This window comes from Danio aesculapii, chromosome 13, assembly GCF_903798145.1.
Source record: "Danio aesculapii chromosome 13, fDanAes4.1, whole genome shotgun sequence".
Classification (NCBI taxonomy): domain Eukaryota; kingdom Metazoa; phylum Chordata; class Actinopteri; order Cypriniformes; family Danionidae; genus Danio; species Danio aesculapii.
Window position 1 is genome coordinate 14,742,844 of NC_079447.1, and position 13,870 is coordinate 14,756,713.

The following is a 13,870-nucleotide window of genomic DNA, read 5'->3' on the forward strand; positions in this document are numbered from 1 at the left end:
TCCCTTTATTAATCTGGGATCACCACAGTGGAATGAACCGCCAACTTATCCAGCATATGTTTTACGCAACGGATGCCCTTCCAGCTGCAACCCATCACTGGGAAACATCCATACACACTCATTCACACACATACACTACAGACAATTTAGCCTACCCGATTCACTTTTACCACATGTCTTTGCACTGTGGGGGAAACCGGAGCACCCGGATGAAACCCACACGAACACGGGGAGAACATGCAAACTCCACACAGAAATGCCAACTGACCCAGCTGAGGCTCGAACCAGTGACCTTCTTGCTGTGAGGCAACAGCGCTACACACTGCGCCGCCATTTTGACAGACTCCATGTTGATAATTGAAAATGAAAAATAGAGGGCCTTAAGAAAGTTAGCGAAGGAACCAAGAACATAAAGAAACAAAAAATAAATAAATAGAAAATACTCCCCCTAGAAAAAAAAATAAATCTAACTGAGCATTCAGGCTCCACCTCATAAACCACTTCTACCTTTCTAGGTTAGGTTCTTCTGCTTTAAAAAAAATTGAAATCACATAGATTAGCAGGCTATGCTACAGAAAGAAAAGAGTCTGAAACCTGACCTTCAAAATGTCAAAAAAAAAAAAAAAAGTAGAGACCCATCTAAATAGCTTTAGAAACATCTAAAACTCCCAAACAAGTAACAATGGAACATTATCTATTCAGTCAATTGTTGTATAACAGCAATATCCATATATTGATAGATGACTAAATAAGGCACTTCCAAGCTTGAATACAGGAACAACAAATCATTTTCATTTTTTTACTATTTACACAATCCATGTATAAACGATTCTTACACTTCAAGATGTTTTTGTAGTTCAGCCATGTCAGGTTCTCGTCTGATAGCGTAATTGCACATAAGGTACGCCATATGTGAGGCGCCATTACCCTGAAGTGAGTACACTTGCTGTTATTTTTAGCTCCGCTGTGCTATATTTTTAGCCAGTACTGCAGACACGACTCCCAATTTCCTCTAATGGCAGTTAAAAATACCCAGTTGTTGTTTGCCTTTGGGTCTGGCAAGTCATTACAGAGCATTTTTCTAGCACAAATGAATTGAGGACCTTGAGAATGAGCCGGTGTCCATGGAGGAACAGAGACACGCATCACGACACAGCAGTAAGTCCACAAGTTCTCTGAAGCAGTACGAACATATTTCCTCTTTTATTTACATTCCTTTTTTCCAAATGTTAACATGTTTTCGCTATAACTCTCTCATCAAGTTGGCATTTTTCTCTTTTGTCATTAAAATAAACTTGGCACAAGTAAAACATATGTAGACAAAAGTTTTATTTACACCATACAACATTTCTGATTTTTAAATATTTTATACAGGGCTGCAGATGAGAGAGCTGTACTGAGCTTCCAGGCAGATTCTGCAGTATTAAAGTTTTTGAAATATATTATTCATAAAAAAGTGAGTATTACCTTTATTGCATTTAAAGCAATGAAGAATGTAGCTTGACAAACATTCATTTTTAAATGACAGAAAAAAATCCTCTTTGAATAGTTTTGTCTTTTCATATTATAAAGTAAAAAGTGTAGTAATGGCCAAACGGACTTGTTATAAACTTTTTAAAAACCTGCGCAAGTATATACATTGTGTGTTCCTGGGCTCGTCTGCCCGCCAAACAAACAAAAAAAAACCAACCCGGTCGTCACGTCGTGTCGTTCTTCTCTCTTTGAGGTCTCGTCTGCAAAGATAACGCTTTTGGAACCGATTATTTTCCAACTGGTTACTTTTTGAAACACATGATGTTTGATATTGTACACGTCTGCCCCCACTAAATACACGAGTGAGAATACAAAAAAAAGAAAGAAAAAAAAGATAAGACTGATGTTTTTTTTTGTCTTTTTCTAACGTCTTTTTATCCGTCCGGCGCTTTTTAAAAAATCTTATTGGCACATATTGTCCCTGCTATACTCCTAGGATCCAGATATGTCTTTCCAAGGCTGCATGAGAAGTCTTCTGCGTTTTTGTTCAGTGCAAAATATGTCCACCTTCGTTATTCCTCAGACTTCTGTCTGAAAGTCTCCCTCCTGGACGTCCAAAGGGAGGTTGACACACTTTTCCCACTCAGCGTTAGTCATCTCCAGAGAGTTCTTTGTGTCTGATTCTAGTACATTCATTGTGGCGTAGTTCTGATATTCACTTGCCGGATTGAAGCTCTCCCAGGGGTTCTTGTTTGGCATTGCCTTGTCCTACAGAAAAGGACGAGAAGCCGCCGTGTTAGAAATATCACACTCATCCAATATGGCTTCTCATTGTAAAAATGTGTTTTCTGATGCTCTCACACATATGGTAGGAAGTTGCACGTTGACATGAATCATCAAGCTTTGATTCATGTTCTTTCGGGGAATGTTTACGCAACAACAATGCACTTGAAAACAGAACAGAAAAGTTTTTTCTTTGTGTTTTACGTGCTGTCAAAACGTTTTTTTCACACTAGGGGTTAAATGGATTGCAGCTGATCCGTAATCTGATCAGATCACACATGCTCTTGGTTTTTAGGAAAATAGCCTCAAATATATAAGTGCGATATGTGTAAAGTATTTATAACAAATGTATGATGCATTACTATCTTGAACAGTACATGATCCCGAGTTCATTTCTCTTTAGTGTTGTCATAAAGAGATTTGAGTTTCTTTGTTCTTTCCAACACAAAAGAAAATATTCTAACGAAAACCGGAAACCTGTAACCATTGACATCCATAGTCGGAAAATCAAATACTATAGAAGTCAATAGATTCCAGGTTTCTTCGAAATATCATCTCATGTGCTCAACAGAAGAAAGAACACCAGAAACGTGTGAAACCACTTAAATAGTGTGTTTTATTTAATTCTTTTTGGGTGAACTATCCCAAAAGTATGATGTGATCCTGGCTTAACATCGATGCTGATCCTGGAACCTGGAAATGATGAAATCCATACCTATTCCCAACCCCTAAACCCAACCATAACTATACGTTATTCCCAAAATCAGAGGGGAATAATAGTTGGATAACGATCGTGTAGAAGTGCAGTGCACAAACCTAACTGTAACCCTAAACTTAACATAAACAGTAAACATATCCCTTCATTCTGATTGGCTGATTGGAATGTTGTTCCAGGACCAACATAGACGTTAATCCAAGAACATGTCCTACTAGGTGAAATCAGATAAGGAATGATACGATTGAACATTAGCAGTTGGAAGAATCAGATGTGTAATATCGTATGGGATTTATATTGTTCATCAAACAAGGGAATCAATCACTGATTGGACTGCTTGATTTTTAAAATTCATGTTAAATGATTTATTTTTTTACTTTATTGTTAACTTGTATTTGTTTGACTGCTTTAATGATTGTTTTTAAAAACAGAGCTATTTTAAGATTCAGATTTTATTTATTCAGCAGTTGTTGTTTTTTTTTTTTTATTGCAAAGTATGGAATCCAAACATAATTTATAATAATACAAAGTGTTCTAATAATAAAATGGAAACTATTGGCATTAAATTATTTATTATTTTTTTAATTATTTGTTTGTGTTATTTTTGGTGATCCCAAAATGATCTGATCTGTGGTTTAAAAGCTGAAATGTGATCTAAACTAGGGCTGTACGATAATGGAAAAATCTAGAGCATAGATAAATTCAATAAAGTAAAAGATACAAATTAAGTAAACAGTGTTTTATTGTTTTTGGAGGTGTTGATCTGTATTCAGGTATACAGTAATTGAATAATCAGATAAAATAATGCTGTATAGTCTTCATTTTATAAACAATTCAATAAAATTAATCGTTATCAATTTGTCAAAGTTACAAACGGTACAGTTTCTTAAGCCTGAATGCTTTTAAAAGCCCCACACAGTCACAGGCCTCAAAAACATGAAATGATCAATTATAAACCAGACTCAACATTGTATATAGTCATGAAGTGTCTATTGCGAATGATCACATTCATAATAGACACATAAAATGAATTGCTATTGAGTTGTCAAAGTTACAGGCCTGAATGCTTTTAAAACCCTCACATGGTTACAGGCCTCTAAAAACACGTGCAAAATGATGAACTAAATTCCAGACTCAACATTTTGTATAGTCGCGATGTGTCTATTGTGATTGATCACATTCATAAAAGACACATAAAATAATTCATTAATTTGTCAAATATCCAAACGGTACAATATCTTAGGCCTGAATGCTTTTAAAAGTCTCACAGTCACAGGCCTCAAAAAACTCTTGCGAAATGATCAATTATAATCTAGACTTAACATTGCGTATAGTCACGATGTGTCCATTGTGAATGATCACATTGTGACATCAATGCTGAAACGATACATAGTGCAGCCCTAATCTAAACCATGGGTTTTTTTATTTGTGTTTTAGCTAAAAATATCTGTATTAGCTGTATATATGCATGCATATATTAAGCATTTCAGGCCCCAATTCACTGTTATGTAATTGAATAGCCAGAAGACATTTTAGTTGAAAGCCATGTAAACATATCTTTATAGTGGCTCTAAAAATATTTGGATGCTTGAAATTTATGAAAATCATTGCATTAAATGAAAGAATAAAATTAAAGTCAAACCATGTATTATTTTTATTTTTGATATTTTATTATTTAATGCATTGAGATTCATACGTTTGTCCCTGAAAAATAGTTTTGGAACTGCTGCACATACACACCCAGAGTTCTGCAATCAAACAGTTTGACCTAACAGCACGTTTGGAGTGTTTCCAGATTCAGCCTCTCAGATTTTTCAAATGAATAAAAACACAGGATCGTTTCTTCCAGTGGTTACTAAGCAACAGGTAGTGAATGGCACAGTTCTGCAGAGCTGATTGTACATGGGGAAAAGCGAGTAACGTGGCTAAAGTGAAGCATCGACTACATGGATATTCACCTGACATAAATGTGCATTGCTAACACAGTACAATATGCGAACATTAGCTAATGCATTAACGTTTTTGAATTCCAACTATTATTAGCAGCATTTATTCATCTAGGTTCATTTATGAATATGCTTTTTGTTCAAAGGTAATTCATGTTCTTTTATAATACATTAATGCTAATTTATGCGACTGGAAATGTATGTAGAAATCAACATTGGCGGAGATTAACAAATGTATTTCATTGTTAGTTCATGAGTTTAGAGGCTTCATTTAAAGCATTACCTGTGCATTTAATATCAAGATTGTATCTGGAAGACTGCACTGAGCAGCACAATATGGAAATGCCACTTATTTAGTAAATTCATGATTGCATTAAACCAAAAAAATCCATAATTTCATTGATAGATAATTCAAAATCCTTCCGTCATACTGCCCGCTCTAAAAGACATTTGGTCTATTTCCTACTTGGGCTAAAATTCCCACAGTAAAAATGCTAATGGGGATTACAAGTGAATAAATAGGGAGAATGGGACTTTTAAAGTGCCTTTTAAAGTCTACATTGGATTAACAGTCGAAAGTGGGATAAATCATGGGATATTGTTCATTAAAGCTGCTGACCAGCTTGCAAGAACATATTAACATTTACACCTGCAGTGAATATGCACAGAGTATGGTTTCACTGCACAATTTCCATTTATTAATATCATGTTTTATTTCAGTTGACTTCTAATGTTGTCTAATAAAGCCTGTAGTCAGATTTTAATGACATGAAAACCAAATGTATGCGAAATTCACTACGTATTCCTCAGAGTATCTCTTCTGTTCTATGAGACGAGACGAATGTTTATAAGATGCTCAAAATAATGCAGAACGAGCTTGTTATGTACTGTGATGTCAATGTGCCATTATACTGGTTATATTATACAGCTTATATATAACTATCACAACAGTGTGATGTTAATTATCATACTTTACCTCATCTGTTAAAATTTTGGTAACGTATTCAGCTGATCACTCGGTCTGGCGAAAAGCACTTTTAGCTTAGCTTAGAATATTACTCAAATGACCTAAGAGTGGAATAAATCGTAGGATATTGTTCATTAAATCTAGTGACCAGCTTTCAAGAACATACAGTATTTACATTTAAACCTGCATTGAATATAAACAGAATGTTTTACTATATCTTCAATGCATTGGCTTTTACATAAAGTATTTATAGATTTCCATTTATTAATATCATGTTTTATTCCAGTCAACTTCTAATGTTGTCTAATAAAGCCTGTAGTCAGATTTTAATGAAATGAAAATCAAATGTATGCGAAAGTATTCCTGAGAGTCTCTCTTCTATTCTATGACACAAGAGCAGAAAGAGCTTTTTATGTACTGTGATGTCAATGTGCCATTATAAAGTTTTTCTGTAACTATCATAACAGTGTAATGTTAATTACCGTACTGTACCTCATCTGTTTAAACTTTTACAATGTATTCAGCAGATCTTTGGGTCTGGAGGGGTGTCTTTTAGCTTAGCTTACCTTAACTTATTACGCAAAACTGACCAATGAGTCTCAATTATGTTGTAATTTAAAGCTTGACTCTTGTATAGTTACATTGTAACCAGTGGTTAGAGTTATAGAAGTTAGCCCATTTTCAGGCACTGAATACTATTATTGCGCCTGCTACAGCTATGGTACAGCAGTTCCTTTAATATTATACCAAAATGGGATTTTAGTTTTAGTCATATTGTTCTAGAAAACAGCAGCTTTTAATTTTCTGTGGTTCTTAGTGTAACTACAAAAAGCTTTAAACATGAAAATTATTGAAACTCTGGTTAATTTTGAGCAATATGCTAATTATTTAATTTTAATTTCTACATACAGCTCCTTTAAGGAGTTAAAAAGCATTTAGACTGTGATCTATTCACTGAAAATGAATGCTTAATAGTAGGGGTGTAACAGATCACAGTTGATCCGTGACCCATACGAATCACAACCCACGGTTCAGAACACACACGCCTCGCAGATTAATAACTATTTTGAACTTGTAGGTTAATCCAACATTTATAAAAATTGCAGAGAGATCGCCTTCAGCGTCATTCAAATCACTTGTATGAAAGCATTTTGGCTTCCCTGTAAAATATAATAATGATGGAAAAAGTTGGGGTGGGATCTACCTTAATGCTTTCTTAGATTAGTGTTTCCTGTCACTGTTTGTTTAGCCTGCATTAATGCATTCAGTGTAAAGCTGCACAATTAAACATTAAAAGATCGTGATCTCAATTCAAACCTGCGCAACATGAATGATAAATGATGGAGATTTGCATATGTTTATTACTCCTAAGCGCTGCATTCAAATCTGCATTTGATCGAGAGAGATTCGGTTTTTACCCTTTTTCAGTTAGTTACAAACAATTAAATAACACAGAAATACTGGAAGAAGAGTTTATAGTTCAGATATAAACACTGATGTTTATGGTAAAGATTATAATCACCGTTTAATGGAACTTGACGCTGGTGAATGTTGTAGCAATTATATTGTGTAACCAATGGGTGGCGACAAACAACCGTTAAAACTATATTACTGAATAGGTTTTCAAAAATGATCCACCTATAATTAAACAAAGTTTTATGTGTGAATTGTTGAATAATTAATTGAAAATAAATATTATTTTATATATAGCTTTCTATATTTAGCATTACCAGCAACAATAGCAAAGATCATTTTTTTGTATTGAATATTTTCCTTTTTTTCAGCTGGTTCTATCTTGATTTTTATTTTTATTTAAATTACAGGTTCTACGTTTTGTTTGCTAAAACTAATGGTTTTTGCAGTAATAGTTTTATATAAATGGAAAGCAAATTACATTGTCTCCTCCATTTTTTGCTGATCCAAAAAGTGGTCCAATCCGTGACTCAAAAACCGTAGTGTGATCTGAACCATGAGATTTGTTACACCACTACTTAATAGCAAGTTAAAAATAGATTTTAGGTCACTAAAATATATTTAAAAACATGTATTTATTGATTATCAGAATAGACCTCACTGTGCAAAATGACACTGAGTGCTCCTCTGATATGGGTCTGGATGGTGGAATGCGCGTTGAGCTGCAATTGGCCCGTATAAATTAAACAATCCCACCAGCCTTACAATTACAGATAATTGATGCAGCGCACTGCGGAAAGCACAGAGAACCTCTCCAAAATCTGAAGCAAATCAAGTGTTTTTGTCCCATGCATTTGGCAAGCAGTGGTTAGCCAATAAAAAAATGAAAATAATAAGTATGTTAGCAGCTCATGGCCTTATGTTTGAATGAGTGCATGAACATGAATCACAATGACAGCTCTGTCTCTCTTCTCATCTTCCTCTCTCTTATCCCTTAACACCTCCTCTTCCACCCTCCTGGGGCAGGCAGGCGTGATGTATTTCCACATGAATACACAGTGTGGATAACTATTAAGCCCTTCACTCACTCGCTGGCTTCCTGTGTACAAGTGTTGGGCGCCACTAGAAGACACTGCTAAACATAGACAACGTGGCACACCCCGGTACTCGGTAATGAGACACACTGAGCCCTGTTTCCTGTTACTCACCATGATGCCCATATTTGGTATGTCTCGAAATCGGTCCAGGGTTTGAAATTTCTGATTGAGTTCCTGGAACAGCTCCATATGCCTTTTCCTGGTGTGCATGACTTTCTGCAATGGCAAGGGTGGGAGGGGAGGGGAAGGGGTAGGGGGTGGGATTTGGAGTTCAGTCAAGCTGAGAACCAGAACTTTGCAACAGGACAAAACCTGGCTACTTTCAAAAGAATTTATCACCGTATAAAAAACGAAAAACGCCGTGCTCACCCTGCAAATTTGGCTGAATGCTAAGACAAGGTTATGACAAACGGCACTGGCATATATGAAGGGTCAGTGGTAGCACTTGACATTCAATTTCATTTTATTTTGGGGGGGGTAAAGGGCTGAAACGCTCTAGGGGATACTGCGAATGACCTTAAAAATGTGAAAATATACAGGCTACACTTTTTGATTTTCAGCTTGAAGGCAGGGGATGTAAAAGGATAAAATGGGAATATGTGGTGGCTGACGGCATTGCTTTTACGCTAAACCACACAACGCTTCATAAATCGCAGTTGTGTCAGGACATGCTACTCCAATAAGCTTAAGTGCTACACAAAGTAGTTGTAAATTAAAGGGGTGAAACACAAACGCAACAAATGGCCCTTCGCTTGGTGCAACAAAGGCCTGACGCATGCACTTCGCCAAGCAAAGGTTTCACTCACCTCAAAGTCTAAATCCTGATACCTCGACTTTCTTCTCTGTAGGAGCAAAAGAGAAAGAGAGAAAAAAATAATGTAGTTGGATATTACGAATCCTAGAGAAGTAATATTGCTGAAATCTGGTCACATCTCTAAGGCATACACTATATGAGCAAGTGTGTTTCTTGTGCATCAGACTTGTATGCCTTAAAGCTTTGGCCAGGAAATTGTTTGAAATGTGAATCTGGTTCAAATGCATTTTCCCCTCCAGGCAGTGGATCAATACCAGTGTTTTTCAATATTTCAGTAATGATGAAAGGTTGAAAAAGTCTTACAATGCTTCTGCGGTGACCTTCGAAGCCAAAAACATAGTCTACACAAGTACGCAAACGCGGGCACAAATACCTGACCAATGCAGTCCCATTGTGCATGCTAAACAAAAATAAGATGAAGAGAAACACATTTTCTGCAAATATTCTGCAGAAGACAGCCAGACATATACAGCTTTGGAACAGCATGAGGGCAAGTAAATAGTCCTATTTTTTTTTTTTTTTTTTTTTTAAAGCTGCTTTGAAGCACCACAGATTTTAAAAGGTGCTTCACCCCAAAACATTACTGGAGTGAAAAGAACTTCTCTTCAAACTGACTAATGTAATTCATTTGTGGCCACAGTAAATTAAAAAAAACACTGCATTTTGAATTACATTCTGGTACTCAGTATGGGTTTTCTCATCAGCTTTTCCTGGGGTCATTTCTTCAGTGACATAAGCTGGCCAACAGTGATGCCAAGCACAACATTCAACAGCATCAACAACTTTTTGTTGTGTGTTTTTATGATAATGGAGATGATTTGTGTTTTAGTCTTGTAAACTTTTAAAACACTTTGGGCTCTATTTTAACGATCTAGGCGCAAAGTCTAAAGTGCAGGGCGCAAAAGCATTAAGGGCGTGTCCGAATCAACTTTTGCTATTTTAAGGATGGAAAAATGCGCTTTGTGCCTATTCTCTTAATGAGTTATGGGTGTGTTTTGAGCATAATATGCATTAAACCATTCAGAGTTTCATTTCACATTCCCTATAAGAGTCAGTTGAGTTGCGACATGGCGCATTTGCTTACTTTGTAAGCGGAAAAAGCAAGAAAACAGTTAAACAGAGCATCTGCAGCGCAAGGATACAGAACGAATCTCCTCCATTCGCCCTCTTTACTTTCTTTGTAGTTTACTTTTACGCTTCGCTTTACTCCTCCACTGAAGGAATCCATTAGCCTACATAATTAATTTTGTTTAAGCGCAAAGATTAGTTTCAAAACTATTTCTAAATTCAGTTCTAATTTCCGGCAAATGAATAAATGAACAATAATAACTAAGTGTGGTCAAAAAACAGAGGTATATCCAAACACATGTCCTATTCTTATGCCCCATATGGTGATGCATATGTCTCCATAACCCGACAGGTGGACAAATCTAAACTAGTTTTTATTAAAACAAATATGAATATGCATATAATAAATAATACTGCTAAAAATAATAACATTATACAAATGCAAACTGCCTAAACTGAAAAATCCCCCTGAGATGAAGGCATGGAGGCAGAGGTTTTTATATTTATGTAGAAAATTATATATTTTTTAACCTTTTTTAGGTTATTTTTTTTAGGTTATTTTAACCTATTTTTATAGGCTATATTTCGAATGGCATGTGTTTGGCTAACCAACAAACTCTTATGTCACTAGTAGTTCCAATACAGGGTACTCCTAAGTAGAAGCTAATTTATTCCCTCCAAAGACATTTCTAAAAGTACACTTCCACCAATTATTTCAAAAACTATGAAACTATAAAAAGCTTCCTCCAAAGTGAAAGCTATTAAAGGGAAAGTTCATCCAAAAATGAAAATTCTGTCATCATTTACTCACTCTTCACTTGTTTCAAACCTTCGTGACTTTCTTTCTTCTGCAGAACTCAAAGGGAGATATTTTAAAGAAATCTGGAACCATTTTTCTAAATATCTTCTTTTGTTTTATTGAAGAAGAAAAAAACAAAAGTTTGAAACCACTCGAGGATGAGTAAATAGTGAATACATGTTCATATTTGGCTGAATTATCCATTTAATACTGTTTAAAATGAAGCTTGTGCAGAACTCAAGCTAGTAAGCATTCATGTACTTGTGCAGAGTATATTTCTGCCTGACCTTCTACACCCAAGGCCTGATTGTAAGTCGCACCTCTAAAGAGCTCATAGATATAGTTGAACCAGTTTCGCTCCGTGACAGTCCTCCGCTCTCTTCCATTTCGGCAAGGAAGTTCTTCACAGCCGTGCGTGGCTCGAAGGGCAGATTCTGCATGTGTTCGGCCTGGACAGGGTACTGGTGCTCCATTCCCATGTGCTCCATCCCCGAGGGGCCAAGGTTAAACTCTGCGCCCATTTTGTAATGCATCAGCCTGTCATGCGATAGAGAGTCCATCATGCTCATTTTGCTCTCCTCCTTCAGCAGTGTGGGAACGCTGCTAGATCCGGCCCCCGAAACCACTGCCCCGGAGCTGCGAGGCAAGACGATATAGTCCGTCTCCATCTGCCCTGGTTGAGGGTGGCCGCTCAGGTCATGGGCGCTTAACTCCTGCTCGCTCTGCCTGGTGGTATCATCGGTACACAGGTATACCGTCCGCCTCATATCTGCCGTGCTGTCCAAACACTGCTCTCCCAGATCGCCCATGCCCATGGACATGTGGAGTCCAGAGGGCTGCTGGATGATCACTTTAGACATGATGTTGCCTGGCAACGTGGAGTAATTGAGCCCCTCGGGACCTTTCTCTTCCTCCTCATCATTGAGAGAGATGCGGGAGAGGGTACCGGTGATAGTGGCCGCTCGGCAGGAGCCCATGTCTTTGTGGAGAGCTGCAGGTAGGAAGGAAAAAGCATGAGTGAAAGCAGGGCTGCACAAAATATCATTTCAGCGTCGATATTGCAATGTGTAAATATGCAATAGTCACATCGCAGGATCTGCAATGTTGAGGTAGCATTATAATTAACCAGGAAACAGTTCAGAACACAAGCAAAAGCTTAACCCTAAAAGGTCATTTAAACCATTTGGGCACAAGAAATTTGTAGCTTTCACAAAGATTCATTGTATTTATTATTAGAATGTCGACTATAGAGTGTTATTTTCCATTTGACTACATTTTTTGATTACATTACATCGTTATTTTACAATTTACCTCAAAATCGTTAGAATATCATATAAAACCATAAAGCAATGTCTATTTCCTTTTGTATCTTTGTTTTATTGTATTCATTTATCCTTATTAAGCTGCTTTACCGGCAGCTAGCTCTCTGCAACTCTCACATGATCGCCCACTGAAGCTAAGCAGGGCTGTGCCCGGTCAGTACCTGGATGGGAGACCACATGGGAAAGCTAGGTTGCTGCTGGAAGTGGTGTTAGTGAGGCCAGCAGGAGGTGCTTAACCTGTGGTCAGTGTGGGTCTTAATGCCCCAGTATATTGATTGGGACTCTATACTGCTCATTGAGCACCATCTTTCTGATGAGACGTTAAGCCAAAGTTAAAAGTTGTTAAAAGATGTCCTTTGAAAAAAAATAGGGGTTTAATCCCGGCAGCCAGGCCAAACTTTCCCACTGGCCTCTGTCCATCATGGCCTCCTAACCATCCCCATATCATAATTGGCTTCAGCATTCTGGTGCAATATGACTGCCGTCATCCATGTGGATGCTGCACACTGGTGGTGGATGAGGAGACTACTGTAGCATTTCCTTTGTATAATTAGCACTTCTTGTGTGTATTGCCTCTTCTTGTTGAATGGTATGTTTAATAGTATAACTACATATGTTTATGCACAAACAATACTAAAATATTGCTTAATGTAAAATATTAAAGCAAAATATCAGTAGGCTGTTTGTAACTGAAAATCGTAAGCCTTTGGCCTTTAAATTGGTCCTGTATTAGTTGACAATTTTTCAAAAGTCAGTAGCTGTGACGTCCTTCATCTTATTTTGTGTGTGTCAATTTTTTTTGCCTTGTGCTCAAAAATAGTCTGGAAATGTCTTATTAATTTGAATGGCCTCATGCTTTCGTTAACAAGAACTTTGGCGCAGATAATGTACTCTGGCTGGGTCAGGGATAAAATGGTATAAAACTATAGTTCAGTATCACTATCTTGTTATTTCCTGCATTTGGTGTTTTCAGTATTGCTAGCACCGCAACCCGAAATGTTTGTAGCTTCCTCACCTGGGTCCAGTATGCTTGGGTTATTAGTATTAGCTGCTGAAAGTGAATCAGTAAGACATTTGAGTCTTTTTTTTGTGGAGGACGAATTACAAATTTGTAAATTAGTTTTTTTTTTTGGTCAGCCAGGGGATAAAATGAGCTAAGGCAACATGATCATTCTCCTAATTGACCACAGCTAATTTTTTTTTTTTTAATATGACACGACCCCCCACAGAGCTTGCTGAGGGCCCCTTGTGGGCTGGGACCCCTGTTGGGAACCACTGTGCTAAATGACTAAACGTAAAAGTTGTAATTTGTTTATATTTTATAATAAACACACTCTCTCACACTCACAAAATTATCACAATGTAAAGTCATAAGTTCTATCCAAATAGCTATTGAAATCATCTTCTGAAATGACATTAATATTGCAATATATATCGCAGAATAACTAAATATTGCAATGTCTTGTCAATGTT

At 36.8% G+C, this 13,870-nt stretch overlaps 1 protein-coding gene across 1 annotated transcript in view; it reads right to left on the reverse strand.

Moving 5' to 3' along the window:
• Positions 1–871: 871 nt before the first annotated feature.
• Positions 872–13,870, reverse strand: part of adgrb3 (adhesion G protein-coupled receptor B3) — a 368,994-nt gene continuing 355,995 nt past the window's right edge. Inside the window, exons 28-31 of the mRNA XM_056470574.1 lie at positions 11,396–12,066; positions 9,201–9,236; positions 8,506–8,610; positions 872–2,241 (exon numbers count right to left, since the gene is read on the reverse strand). Coding sequence (XP_056326549.1) covers positions 2,053–2,241; positions 8,506–8,610; positions 9,201–9,236; positions 11,396–12,066 — 1,001 coding nt within the window. The 3' untranslated portion in view covers positions 872–2,052. The remainder of the gene's footprint in view (positions 2,242–8,505; positions 8,611–9,200; positions 9,237–11,395; positions 12,067–13,870) is intronic.